Consider the following 13,699-nt stretch of genomic DNA (forward strand, 5'->3'; position numbering starts at 1 on the left):
AATTGCTTAATTAGTGTCTAGTCAGCCCAGTCGCGATTCACCGCAAATTTCGACACAAAGCTGAAATGACCTCACCCTAAAAGACAGCAGCGGGTTGTGACTTGACTTTCGTCGTCAAATCTCGATAAATCAACTCTGGGCGGCCCAACGGTCAAGACTTTGACTCACGCAGCACCGTTTTTTTTTTTTCGTGTGTCACCAAGACTCGTCATCAACTCATTCATGGATTTTTTTCTGGTTCCATCCTCAAAGACGACGCTAAGATAAGGCAAATAATTTCAGGGTGACCACTCAAATCCCATTTTCAAATTCCCGACTTTTTCCCGACTTTTTCCCGACTTTTTTCCAGACTTTTCCAGAAAGCTCAAATAATAGGCATTTCTATCTAAATAATGATTTCAAACAAAAACTCTCTATAAGAAATGTCAAAATCAACCACCGAAAAAAAAAATTCTGAATTAATTTAAAAACATCCAACTATTGGCAATTTTTGTAAACACAGAAACTGAACAACAAATAAAAAAAATACGTCAAAAAGGGAAATTCATTATTATGACTCAGAGTAAAAACACAGTTTTTGATACTTCGTTTCAACTGGAAATAGCAAAATGTTAAAGATAACAGAATTTAAAATTTTATTCCTATTTCTCCCACTTATTTTAAGCAAAATATTTAAACAATTTTGCCATAACTCAAAATTTCTTGTTTTTTTTTTTTGCAAATTCAATATTTTTATCATGTTTCAACGCTTATACTTATACTCACAAAAAAAGTTCAAGCAGGGTTGTTACGCGAAAGTCGAAAAAAAATCCGCGCCAAACCCGCGCCGACCGAAACCCCCATCCGCGCGAAATCCGCGCCATATAAAAAAATCGCGACCAACTTTCAAGAAATGTTATTTCCAAAGAAAAAAACGAATACAGAAAGTATTTGACAAAAAAATTAAACTCGTTTTATGTTTGAAGGAATGAAAGCAAAAAATCCTTTAAAAAAATACCTCAAGAAACTTCAAGAAAAGTGTCACAAAAAAATATATTTTTGCCAATCAGTGGGACTTAACAATAATTTTGACCAATATAAACAAAATAGAAAATTATAAACCAATATAAACAAAATTTAAAAATTTATCAAATCAAAATCTATGTTTTTTAATACAGATTGTATTCCAAATTCCTCACTAAAATTTCATTCCGTAACAAATTGCATTTCCAATATTTGAAATATTTTCTTCTAAAAATTTTTAGAATTTTAGACTTCAATTACAGAATTAAAGGATATAAGAATTTAAGAATTTAAGAATTTAAGAATTTAAGAATTTAAGAATTTAAGAATTTAAGAATTTAAGAATTTAAGAATTTAAGAATTTAAGAATTTAAGAATTTAAGAATTTAAGAATTTAAGAATTTAAGAATTTAAGAATTTAAGAATTTAAGAATTTAAGAATTTAAGAATTTAAGAATTTAAGAATTTAAGAATTTAAGAATTTAAGAATTTAAGAATTTAAGAATTTAAGAATTTAAGAATTTAAGAATTTAAGAATTTAAGAATTTAAGAATTTAAGAATTTAAGAATTTAAGAATTTAAGAATTTAAGAATTTAAGAATTTAAGAATTTAAGAATTTAAGAATTTAAGAATTTAAGAATTTAAGAATTTAAGAATTTAAGAATTTAAGAATTTAAGAATTTAAGAATTTAAGAATTTAAGAATTTAAGAATTTAAGAATTTAAGAATTTAAGAATTTAAGAATTTAAGAATTTAAGAATTTAAGAATTTAAGAATTTAAGAATTTAAGAATTTAAGAATTTAAGAATTTAAGAATTTAGGAATTTAAGAATTTAAGAATTTAAGAATTTAAGAATTTAAGAATTTAAATTTTATTTGAGATTTCCTTTTTCTTTGTTTTTTAAATTGTTTTATATTTAATATTTTTTAATTTTCAGATTTTGACTTTTTAAATTTAGATTTTTTGAATTTTTTTTTAATTTTGATTTTATTTTTATTTTGATTTTTTTTTAAATTTTGAATTTTTCTTTAAATTTTGATTTTTTTTTAATTTTAAATTCTAGATTTTTTTGTTTTTTGGAGTTTTGAATTTCAGAATTTCAAAATTCTGAATTTAGATATTTCAGATTTTTTAAATTACGATTTTAGAAATTCGAAAAATGTTAATCTGAATTTTAAGAACTTTGATTAAAAAAAATTAAAACATAAAAAAATCGAATTTTTGAAATTTGAATTTTGAATGATGTAGCATTACTTTTTGAATGTACTGATCTTTTTATTTTTCGGCAAGAATGTTTAAATTTAGAAAAATATTTCTACGGGTAGATCCCATCTGAAATTCAAAGGCAAATTGTATATATCCACTATAAAATTAAAAATAAATAAGGTTAAAAAAACATTACTCAAAACTCAAAAGAAATACTGAATTCAGAGCCGAATATATTAAGAAATGAGTTAAGTGTAGTAATAATTTTATTTAAGAAATTCTCAACCATACATTTAAAAAATAATCTCTACATAATCTTCATTTTTCGACGGTTCGTATTTTTAGAAAAAAAATCTATTAATAAGAAATTGAAATTGCACTCAATGGAAAAAAACAAATTCTCGTAATTCTTGATAATATTTTTCTTAATAACTTAAATGTAATTCTATCTATTTATCTATTTATTTATCAAAATTGCCATCCGCGCGAAATCCACGCCTGAGCAAATTTAGTCAGCAAATCCGCGCCAAATCCGCGCTATCCGCGCGAAACGCGCCATCCGCGCAATCCGCGCCGTCCGTAACAACCCTGTCAAGGGTAACTTTTGGAAAAAAATATTTTTGAAATTACTTAATGAATTTAGCTAAACAATTAAAAATATTTACAAAAAAAAACCATTGCCAAACTCAAGTTGAAATCAGTTTTCAAATATACAATCTATGTGAAAAAATTAAATAGAATCATAACTCTAAGCTGAGCACCAGGCTCTATTTTTATATTAGTTTTTCATTAACTTTTTTTTATCATTAGATTCATCTAAACAATTATGAAAATCGGTGTCAACTGCATCCAATATTTATTAAGATTTGAATGTCTTAAACAGCTATTCCATACTCAAATATATTGAAATTGTGAAAAGATCCTTAAATTTACAGTAATTTACAAAAGCAGAATTGAGTGAATTTAATTTGAAAATTGTACAAAATATAACAAAATTATTCAAGAGTTAAAATTAATTTTCAAACAAGTATGCTTGGAATTCCCGACTTTTCCCGACTTTTTGACAAAAAATCATAAATTCCCGACTTTTTCCCGATTTTTGGCGGATTTTGGCGAATTCCCGACTTTTTCCCGACTTTCCCGATTTCCCGACTTGAGTGGCCACCCTGAAATTTCAAATATTAGTGGTGGCATGCAAAAAAAAAAAGACGCACGAACGAACTCAAACGACGAAGAGGTTAACGGCAATTTGAACGATTCTCGCTGTAGCGTTAGATGATGATGGTGAAGACGGACCCCGGCGTTCAACAGGAAGTGTCGTCTTCTTGTTTTGTGTTGAACTAGGGGGTTTGTCGTGTTTGCAAAAGGCAAGAAAATGAAGGAATTTTTGAGATGGGTTTGTTTTTGGTGCGAACTGCCGCTTGAAGAGCCCTTTTGATTCCGTTGTCTCTATTTCATATTTGTCAAATGTTACTTTAAATCTCCGAAACATTAAACCTCTTGCATTTTTGAATTCCTGTTATCTGCTAAGACCATTAAATCTCTCAAGAACCTTGATTCCGTATATTAAAAAAAAACTCGCTTTGATATTTTGTTAAATCTCTTGAGATTTCTTAATTCCTTAGATTTTAAGAATATCAAAAACCCTCTAAACAAGGTTCAAAGATCAGAAATCACTCACTCATCACCGAGCGAATCTTTGCCGACTGCAGCTCGCAACCAGTCCACTCAGGCTGCCAGCGACTTGCTCAATCGGTTCTCCCAGCTACACAAATACTTTGTGAACTTCTTTGCCCACTCCGTCCGTCGACGCGAGTCACACACGAATACGTTCAGAGAGGAGAGAATCTAGCAACATACCAGCTTGGCGCTCATTTGGCCTGCACTACCACAGTTTGCTGTAAATTTGTATTTGGCATGATGGAAATTGCTTGTAAATGCTTGTAAACCAGTTTAATAACTGAGTAAACGAAGCCGATCGCAAACTATTTCGACTCAGCGACTGAGCGACATACCGCAATTGGTCTCTCTGAACCATTCGCTGTACTACCCGATTGAAGTGAGAGGGAGAGCAAAGAGAGAATATTCTGTAACGAATGGTGTGGAAGCTACAAACGGTAGGAAACGGTCAGAGCAATTTTTGTCGCTTTCAATTTATGGTCGCGAGTGAATGAGTCGTTTTGGAGCAATCACGACCCTTGCCTTTAAACCTCTTGAATCTTCTGTATGAGAGTTTGAACATTTAAGAATCGAAATGCACTGAACTTGGCATTCGATAAGTTTTTGATAGATTACTAAACATAATTTCTGCAACACGGTTGTGAAACTACTTATTTTCCATTAAAAAATCGAAATAGGTTCTGTATATTTTGACTTGAGCGCTAAAAAGTTGAACTTCTTAGCACTTGTATTGGAAGGAAATATTGTTTTGATTGACGGCACATGGTAAATTGATTAAACAAACGTTCTAATTCAAAGTTGTTTTCTAGAATTACAAAAAAATATGACTAAATGCAAAACTCAAAACAAATTTGAAGCCATTTGGTTGTACTGTTGCCGAGTTATAGCTATTTGAAGTTAGCAGTTTCAAAAAACGGGTGCCACGATATCTCAACACTGCTCTGACCAAATCTGCTCAAAATTTTGGTGAAGACTATTCCCGTGTGCATGACGAATGCCGATTTTCAAAAATTTCATTTTAAAAAAAAGATAAAAATACTTTTATGTTTTTCATATAAAAAATTGTCAGTATTTGATTTTTGTATTTTTTAAAAAAGCAAAATTTAAAAATCGGGCTTCGTCATGCACACAGGATATGTCTTGGGAGTCTTCACCTCAAATTTCAGCCAATTTGGTTCATCCCATCTCGAGATATCGTGGCACCGGTAAATCAACTCGGTGTTTTGAGAAAAACGCTCACAAAGTTTGACAGTCCGCTTTGCGCATGGCAAAATTTTGATCTTAAATCGTCTCTTACTCAGTTTAATCATGTAATATCTTCATGAAACTTTCAGGAGTGATTGAAAATCATCTTTTTAGTGGATTGAATAAATTTTCTGTAACATGAAATTTGGTGATTTTCTACATGTATGTAACCCCTTAAGTCATTTCTTAATTAAATTTTTCTGCATGAATCTGTCGGTATTTCTTTTGTTATCTTTAAATTTCTTGAATACTTTTAAGAATAAGTTATCAAAAAAAACATTGTCCCAAATAATTAATATGCAGACTGACATAGATTTTATTCTTATTTTTTTTTCAAGGTTTGCAATCCAGCATATTTGAAACTTTTACATTCTTCATATCAAAACCCAGGAAAAGTTTTGATTTACTTTGAATTTTCTTAAACGAGCATCATGTTTGTAATCTACTTTTTATGTTTTTGTAAACTTTTGAAATCTTCATTTCATCGAATTGAATCCCTTAACAGCCATTGAAATCTCCATGGTCAGCTTTAGATCTTTCTGAATCTTTTTAAATCTTTTCGAATGATTGTATTTTTTTTTTATACTTTGAATCTCCTTTTTTTCTGAGTAATTCATAAAATTCCTTGATGATCTTTAAAAATAATAATTTCAATCGTTAGCATAATTCAATGAATTCACTTTCACACAGTTAATAGATGGCGATTTTACGAAAAAAAAGTTTTGAAAAAGTTACTTTTTGCGTTTCTCTTTGTTTCGTCGTCCGTGTCTGTCGCGGGTGACCATGAACGGCCATGATCGATGACGACCAACTTTTTTAAAACTTTTTTTCGTAAAATCGCGATAACTTGTGATGTTTATAAGCAAACCCCTTATGTCTATATATCAAAATTTTTGTAATTGTCTGTTCTACAACTTTGTAGAACATTGTTACACTCTAAAAAATAACCCTGCAAAGTTAGAAAAAACACGAAATTTTAAAATGAAAAATTTTGTTCTAAATGAAAAAATGACCCTTCTGGGACAATGTAGATTCGAAAAGTACATTAAATTTCCCATAAAATGACATGTTCCAAAATTTTTTACAGTCGAGTAACGGAAAATGGGAGAATTTTTAAAATTTTTTTAGTGCTTTTTTCGATGAAAAATACGTTTTTTCGGAATTCTGAGTACGCCATCAAATCGGGCGTCTAATTTTACATAAAAGTCCCTTTGACACCAAATTTCTATCTCATCACCGTTTCAGGCTGCAAATTATTGAAAAACACCTCTTTTTTCGCATGTTCAAAAATGGAAGGGGTCGTACCGCCCCTCCGTCACGAGATATCAAAAAACGGACCTCGGATTCGTGATCAGGGACAAAAGTTACCCCTTAGGACAAAGTTTCACGCAAATCGAAGAGGGGTCGGGGCAACTTTTCCCGATTTCGTGTGAGTTGGTAGAGAATTACCCATTACTTAATTCTCATTGATAAGAACTTTTCAGTCGTCTATAAGAACTGATAAAATTTACTAACTAAATTTTTAAATTTTCGGTATCCGTGTTTACAGATGATATAGAATCGCTAATTTATAAACTCTCTGGATCTTCAAATATTAAATATTTTGAATTTTGTTCGTTTAGGCCAGACACTTTGAAATTGAGAAAATGGTGAAACTAGACTCATGATATTTATGTTACACAATTCTTGTTTTTTTTTAAATTCCTAAATTATAGAGACATTGGAATCGCAAGGGATACCATATTTTTTTGCGCGGCACCTTTCTTTGTCATGTTAGCAGCTGTCGCCACACACACCGCACAGCAAACGCGCACACCGGGAACGACTCGTTAATTCATCAAACAACATCGAGGACATGGTAAAACAACCAACAGACAGAGGAACAGGGAACAAACAAACCGGATCACTCAAGTGGCCTGTGCCTTCCTGACGTACCTATCGAATCCCATACAAAATGTTCCCAAATAGTCATCAACTCTGTACCTTTGAACTGGGTCAACGCGTCCTCATATCCACCCTGGCTGGTCACGTTCAGCGGCGATCCGGTCACCGGGGAAGCGCCATGACTGAACGAGGAATGCTTGTGGCGCTTGGCCGGACTAGCACGGCTGTAGTAGTCCCCGCCGTTACCGTTACCGTTGTTGTACCCGGACGGACTTGGGGATCCGCCTCCGTTGTTGCTGTAGTAGTGTTTGGAGGCGGATCCGCCGGATACGCTGTGCCGTTGATGGGGAGACTTGAGCGGCGGGGACACGTCCCCGTTGTTGTTGTCCGCCAAGGCCTCCCGCGGATCGAACCCGAGCCGATCCTTGTAGTAGGACTGTGTGGACATCGTCGTGTCCTCAGTGATTCGTTTATTTTTGGAAGCTTCTTGGTATCACTCGAACTTCACTGCACTGACATCCAAATGGGATCTGATGGCACTTCCGGTTTCGGATGTTCGATCACTAACTTGCACACAGCTTTGCTTCGCAGAGTTCTTCCTTTCTTCCGGCTGTCTTCAGCACAAGTTTCGCATATCTTCGTAGTACACACTCACTCACTGACTCGGTCACTGTCAAGCACTTGCCCCTGCGGACATCTCTCGTGCCGTTGATTCTTCTTCGGGATATTTTTTGAATGCGCTCACGGTAAACGCCAAAAAACACGCAAGAAGATCGTCTTCACAGCTCTCTAAACTTCGTCGTCGTTCATGTTTTCGTTTCGATACGCGGTCGCGCGGCGCGGTCGTCGTCTACCACAATCTCTGGAAGAAAGATACCACCTTAGGCAATCAACAAGGGAGAACTGACCCACACACATCTGAACTTGGCTGTGACACAGATACATGCGCGCGCCCAGGTCGCGCACTTTCTAAGGTAGGCAAATGCGGAGCGCGGAAGAATCGTTCGGCAGACCGGTTTCTCCGTGCCGAAGACGGAGAGTGTGCAAAAACAAAACCATACACAAAACGGGCTGAAAGCGGACAAGAGGTCGCGGACACTAATGAATCGCGCTGGGGAATCGCCTGCGGAATTCTGTGTCTGGTGGTAGAGAAGTATTCGTGTCGTGGTCGCGAAGAAGTCCAAGAGAGACTTTACGACGTGTCTGCGCACAGGTCCGAAGGGACTGAGAGAACGAAGAGGTTAGCACAGGTATGTTCCGGGATCGCTGGGCAAGGGGAATTTTTCTCGGAATTAAAATGCGGTTCATAAAATCAACCCGGGGGTTGGCGTTGCGCGATCGCGAATTTTCGCCCGTGGAATGTGGAGGGATTTATTGGGAAGGGAGCGGCGAAGGGACCATGCAGAGAAGCTGGTTCTACTGCAATCTTGCGAGTGGGCTGTCTCACGGGAACCCGGATCCTGTTGGACTATTATGCAAAGTTGGAGTCCGGCTGGAGATGGTGCATTCGTTTGACTGGGTTAGCGAGTGACACTACCTCCTTGTTTACACTTTTGACGGCTGAGACTCTCTAAAGAGTTATCCGACAGTTTGAGGTTGAGATTCATACGAACCGACTATGACAGCAGTTATTACCGAATCACGACCCCGCACGATGACCAGCGCACCGTCAAATGTCGATCAATCGGCACGGTCCGTTGATCAGGGAATCTCGCGCACTCCCACAGCTTTCGGAGGTTACGTCACCCGAGGTCGTAACACCTTTTGGGGGGTCCTCGCGCGTAACCTCCATCTCGCGCGTAATCAATGGAATTGCACCCGCTCCTCTCAAATTGCACTTCCATAAATTGTGTAATGATGATTTATGCCCTTTCGAAGCCGTGCTGGTATCGCGCGGATCTTCAGCGGCCTTCGACTATTAATGGGTAGCGAGACTTCCATCGAAGGTTCAATTAATGGGAATTAAAAATCAATTTTTCAATTGCTGCACTTTCTCGGCTGCACTTTGGGAGAGTGCGTTGAGTTCCGGACTCCAGATCTTCGAACGCCGAATACTTCGACCGTTTTTCAGTGAATGCAAAATTCCAGGAAGGCATAAATCAATTGTTACTGCTCTCCCTGTTTCATTCCCAAGAAATCTTCTCGCGGGCTAAAAATAGACCCAGCTTCGAGCCTCGATAGCTCAAGAAATTTACACTTTGCGACGTATCATCTTCTGGGGGCGCTAGCAGTTCTCCATGTCACAAGCCTCGTCGGAATCTACATATCCGTCGAAGATTCACTCGACAACTTCTTCGTCTTCTTCGCGGAGGTTTCTTCGCACCGTCTCGACTCTCACTGCTGGTATCCAAACCTACCTCTTCAACAAGAAAGAAAAACACACTCTTTCAAGACACAGACACAACAGCACACAACCGATTTCGAGAAAGAGAGAGCGACGAAATGTGAACCGTTCGGAACGAAACTCAAACCAGTACTGAAAGAGTTGCAGCAGCGCCGATCGCACACGGCCGGGCTCCCAGCCAAGTTCCCGCACCCACACAGCGCCAGGACCTGCGCCTGTATTGGTGCAAGGCACTTGCGCCGCACTCTACGACGAATCCACTTGTAAGGAGTTCGCCGACGATTCAGAGAAAAGAGAAGAGTGAAAAAAACAAAACAAGACGCCGCGATCGCACCAACACCACTAAACTGGGCGCATATCCAAAACGGGGGAACGCCGCGGAAAGTGAAACGTCCAAGTGACGGAGTGGCACCTTAAGTTGGATCAACCTGCGGCAGTGACGTCACCGATTAAGAACCACCTACGCCAGCGGCACCTAACACGCAGACAACCGAAGCGAAATTCAAATTGAGAAGTTTCGAATCGAAGCCGAGTGACTTCAATGACTAGTCAGCGTGAATTAAGCTGTCTTGATTGCAGTCAATTAGAGGGGGCCGCCCGGAATTGGCGAGAATGCGTCACTTGACGACTGTGACACGGATTCTCGAATCGAACTCAGTGGAAGAGAGTGGAATTACGGTCGTCAAGTGGAGAAGATTTGCTGGGAAAAGGGTTCGAGTGGATTGGCTTTACGAGGGATAGCTGTGGGAATGTCAACGCAAAATTTGTATAGAAGAGTCGTACACCCAAACCAGAATCATCTGACATAGAATGTGACTGCTAAATGATCACACTGATTGACAGCTGATCTGCTAGCTGTGAATGTACAGCTTAACCAGACGAGCTGAACATGGAGAGCACTTTTCCCTTGAACTGCGGTAAAGTGACGGAAGATCATCCAAAGAGCTTTGGTTCTAATCTAGGTCGATGAAAAACTTTTTGAAATCAACTTAAGTATCAACTTATGACTAAAAATAATGAAAATATTCAACACGTGTGTTCTCCACTCCAACATAAATTTATTTGAAGTGCCTTAATGTCTGAATTTTATTCATTGCGCTCGCGCGACTTCAATAACTGCAAATTGAATTTCGTCTTAAAAGGTCTGACTGTCACCAGTTATAAACTGTCAATTATCGACATCCGTAAGCCGTCGGTATAAAATAGATTAAGATATGGTTTAAGCTGCGCTCAAAAATAAATTCTCCCCCCAAAACACTTGTGGGCGCTCCAAAAACTTTAATCAAGGCTCTTTCATTCTCCCTCGAACGAACAATAACCAAGGATTAACTTATTATTGCCGCAAATGTCAATCCGCTGAACTCCAAAAAACAACCCGAAAAAAGAGCGCAGATTTCGCCAGGTGCAAAAACTACCGCCGACTTGCCACAATGACATTCCGTGGGAAGCCGTTCGCGTGGGAGGTTTGCCGCGAAGGCTGCTGCCGTGACTTCGATGACTACCACCCGAGTGTGTCCTCCGCGGGATCGCGAAGCGGAATGTAGGTGACATAATTTGATACCCACTTGACGCAAAGTCTGGCGCGATTTGTTGTTGTTCCTTTTTTTCCGGTGTTTTGAAGGCGTTAGGAAGTTCTCTGAAATTCAGCAGGTTTTTGTAAAAAATAAGATCAATAAAATCAAGTTTGATATTTATTTTGCTAAACAATTTCTTCTACCACGGAATTAGAACAGACGACCATTGAAGCCCAACAAATTTGAGCTTTTGAAGAATGATATTATTTTCCCATAATTTCGCTGCCGGCCAGTGGGTACACACAAACACAAACTCACACATATAAATAAAATAATTGTTTATTTTCCTTTTAAAGTTTTGAAAATATGCTTAAATATAGAAAAAAAATTATCCTGAACATATTTTTTTGCCCTTTTAAAAAGTTAGTTTAGATTGAAGTCAACTTTTGAACTTGAGAAAATATGGACAGTTTTATTTTCACAAAAAAAATACTGAAATACAAACATAATTTTCAAAGGATCCTTTTTTAAGCCTTTTTTAATATTCGGAATGATTATAAAATTCAATATTTAAAACATATTATTTTCGGAATGATATGTAAATTTTACAAAAATCTCTTTTTACAAAATTGAAAACCCATTTTTTCCGTTTTTCAAAAGTTATACTTAAAAAAATTACAATATTTTTCACTTTCATAATAAATTTTGCTTCTTCAAAATCAATTTAGAATAAAAAAATTAATATTTTAAAAATATTCAAGAAAAGTATAAAAAATGTACTTAAAATAGAGAAAAAGCATTTTTTAAAAATCCTGTTCGTTATTTTTTGCCTTTTAAAAAAGTTAGTCAAGATTGAAGTTCTTTTTTTCATAATCAGCAAGATTAGAAAATTGAATATTTTAAAATATTATTTTCGGAATGATATGTAAATTTAAACAAAAATCTGTTTTTTTTTTAAATTGAAAACCCATTTTTCCGCTTTCCAAAACTTATACTTTAAAAATACATTATTTTTCGCTTTCAAATTAAATTTCGCTTCATAAACATATAATTTTAATAATATTAATATTTTTACAGAATCATTTATTTTTTATAAATAATCAATAATAAAAAGATGCTGATTGTATTTCCTTTAATATTTGATGTTTTCTTTTATTAAAAACAAATAAAAATTTAGGAATGATCACTGTAACATTTTCTAAATGATCTTCACCAAACCTACAACTTTGCCGAAGACTTGGTGATCAGAATGGACAGTAACAAAAGTTTCTTGGACACTTTTTGAAGTGTTAACCAATTTAAAAAAATACAAGGAATATTTTTATCTATGAATTAGGAGGTATTTATTTTTTCCAATCTATTTTTCGTTCTGAGCTTCATTAACCAAATTTTAGTTTAATATATAAGAAATCATCAAATCTATTTTTTTTTCTTTAAAGTTTTAACAAGGGTTTTAAAAAAAGTTCCCTTGATTAAAATTATACATAATTAACGATTAATTTCCTTTCGTTTTCTGTCAACTGTCTAAGAGAATCATTCAAAAAATATTCTTCAATTTAAAATTTGATGTTAAATTTCAAAAAATGTGTAATACTAATTTTGTGGATTTTTTTCTAAGCCTGACTGTTGAAAGATTTCGGTAATATAAAATTTGAAAATTTTGATACATTTTGTGTAAGTAAAATGTGCAATATTACCGCTAAAAAAATGTACATTTACATATTTTTTGTGTAATTTCACTCGTTCCACGTAAATTACGGTCAAATAACATCGAGCAAAAATTAATGTATAACAATAAGTTTGATTTAACTAACCAATTAAACTTTGTTTTTATACTGGGGTAATTCTCCGCCAACTCACACAGCAGTTGCCCCGACCCCTCTTCGATTTGCGTGAAACTTCGTCCTATGGGGTTACTTTTGTCCCTGATCACGAATCCGAGGTCCGTTTTTTGATATCTCGTGACGGAGGGGCGGTACGACCCCTTCCATTTTTGAACATGCGAAAAAAGAGGTGTTTTTCAATAATTTGCAGCTTGAAACGGTGATGAGATAGAAAATTGGTGTCAAAGGGACTTATATGTAAAATTAGACGCCCGATTTGATGGCGTACTCAGAATTCCGAAAAAAACGTATTTTTCATCGAAAAAAACACTAAAAAAGTTTTAAAAATTCTCCCATTTTCCGTTACTCGACTGTAAAAAATTTTGGAACATGTTATTTTATGGGAAATTTAATGTACTTTTCGAATCTACATTGACCCAGAAGGGTCATTTTTTCATTTAGAACAAAATTTTTCATTTTAAAATTTCGTGTTTTTTCTAACTTTGCAGGGTTATTTTTTAGAGTGTAACAGTGTTCTACAAAGTTGTAGAGCAGACAATTACAAAAAATTTGATATGTAGACATAAGGGGTTTGCTTATAAACATCACAAGTTATCGCGATTTTACGAAAAAAAGTTTTGAAAAAGTTGGTCGTCATCGATCATGGCCGTTCATGGTCACCCGCGACAGACACGGTCGACGAAACAAAGAGAAACGCAAAATGTAACTTTTTCAAAACTTTTTTTCGTAAAACCGCGATAACTCGTGATGTTTATAAGCAAACCCCTTATGTCTATATATCAAATTTTTTGTAATTGTCTGCTCTACAACTTTGTAGAACATTGTTACACTCTAAAAAATAACCCTGCAAAGTTAGAAAAAACACGAAATTTTAAAATTAAAAATTTTGTTCTAAGGGAAAAATTGACCCTTCTGGGTCAATGTAGATTCGAAAAGTACATTAAATTTCCCATAAAATAACATGTTCCAAAATTTTTT

General features: G+C 35.4%; 1 protein-coding gene across 1 annotated transcript in view; it reads right to left on the minus strand.

Moving 5' to 3' along the window:
- LOC120415336 (dystonin) overlaps positions 1–7,881 on the minus strand; it is a 175,352-nt gene extending 167,471 nt beyond the window's left edge. The window contains exon 1 of the mRNA XM_052706987.1: positions 7,119–7,881. Coding sequence (XP_052562947.1) covers positions 7,119–7,467 — 349 coding nt within the window. The 5' untranslated portion in view covers positions 7,468–7,881. The remainder of the gene's footprint in view (positions 1–7,118) is intronic.
- Positions 7,882–13,699: the final 5,818 nt, after the last annotated feature.

Source organism: Culex pipiens, chromosome 2, assembly GCF_016801865.2.
Source record: "Culex pipiens pallens isolate TS chromosome 2, TS_CPP_V2, whole genome shotgun sequence".
Classification (NCBI taxonomy): Eukaryota; Metazoa; Arthropoda; class Insecta; order Diptera; family Culicidae; genus Culex; species Culex pipiens.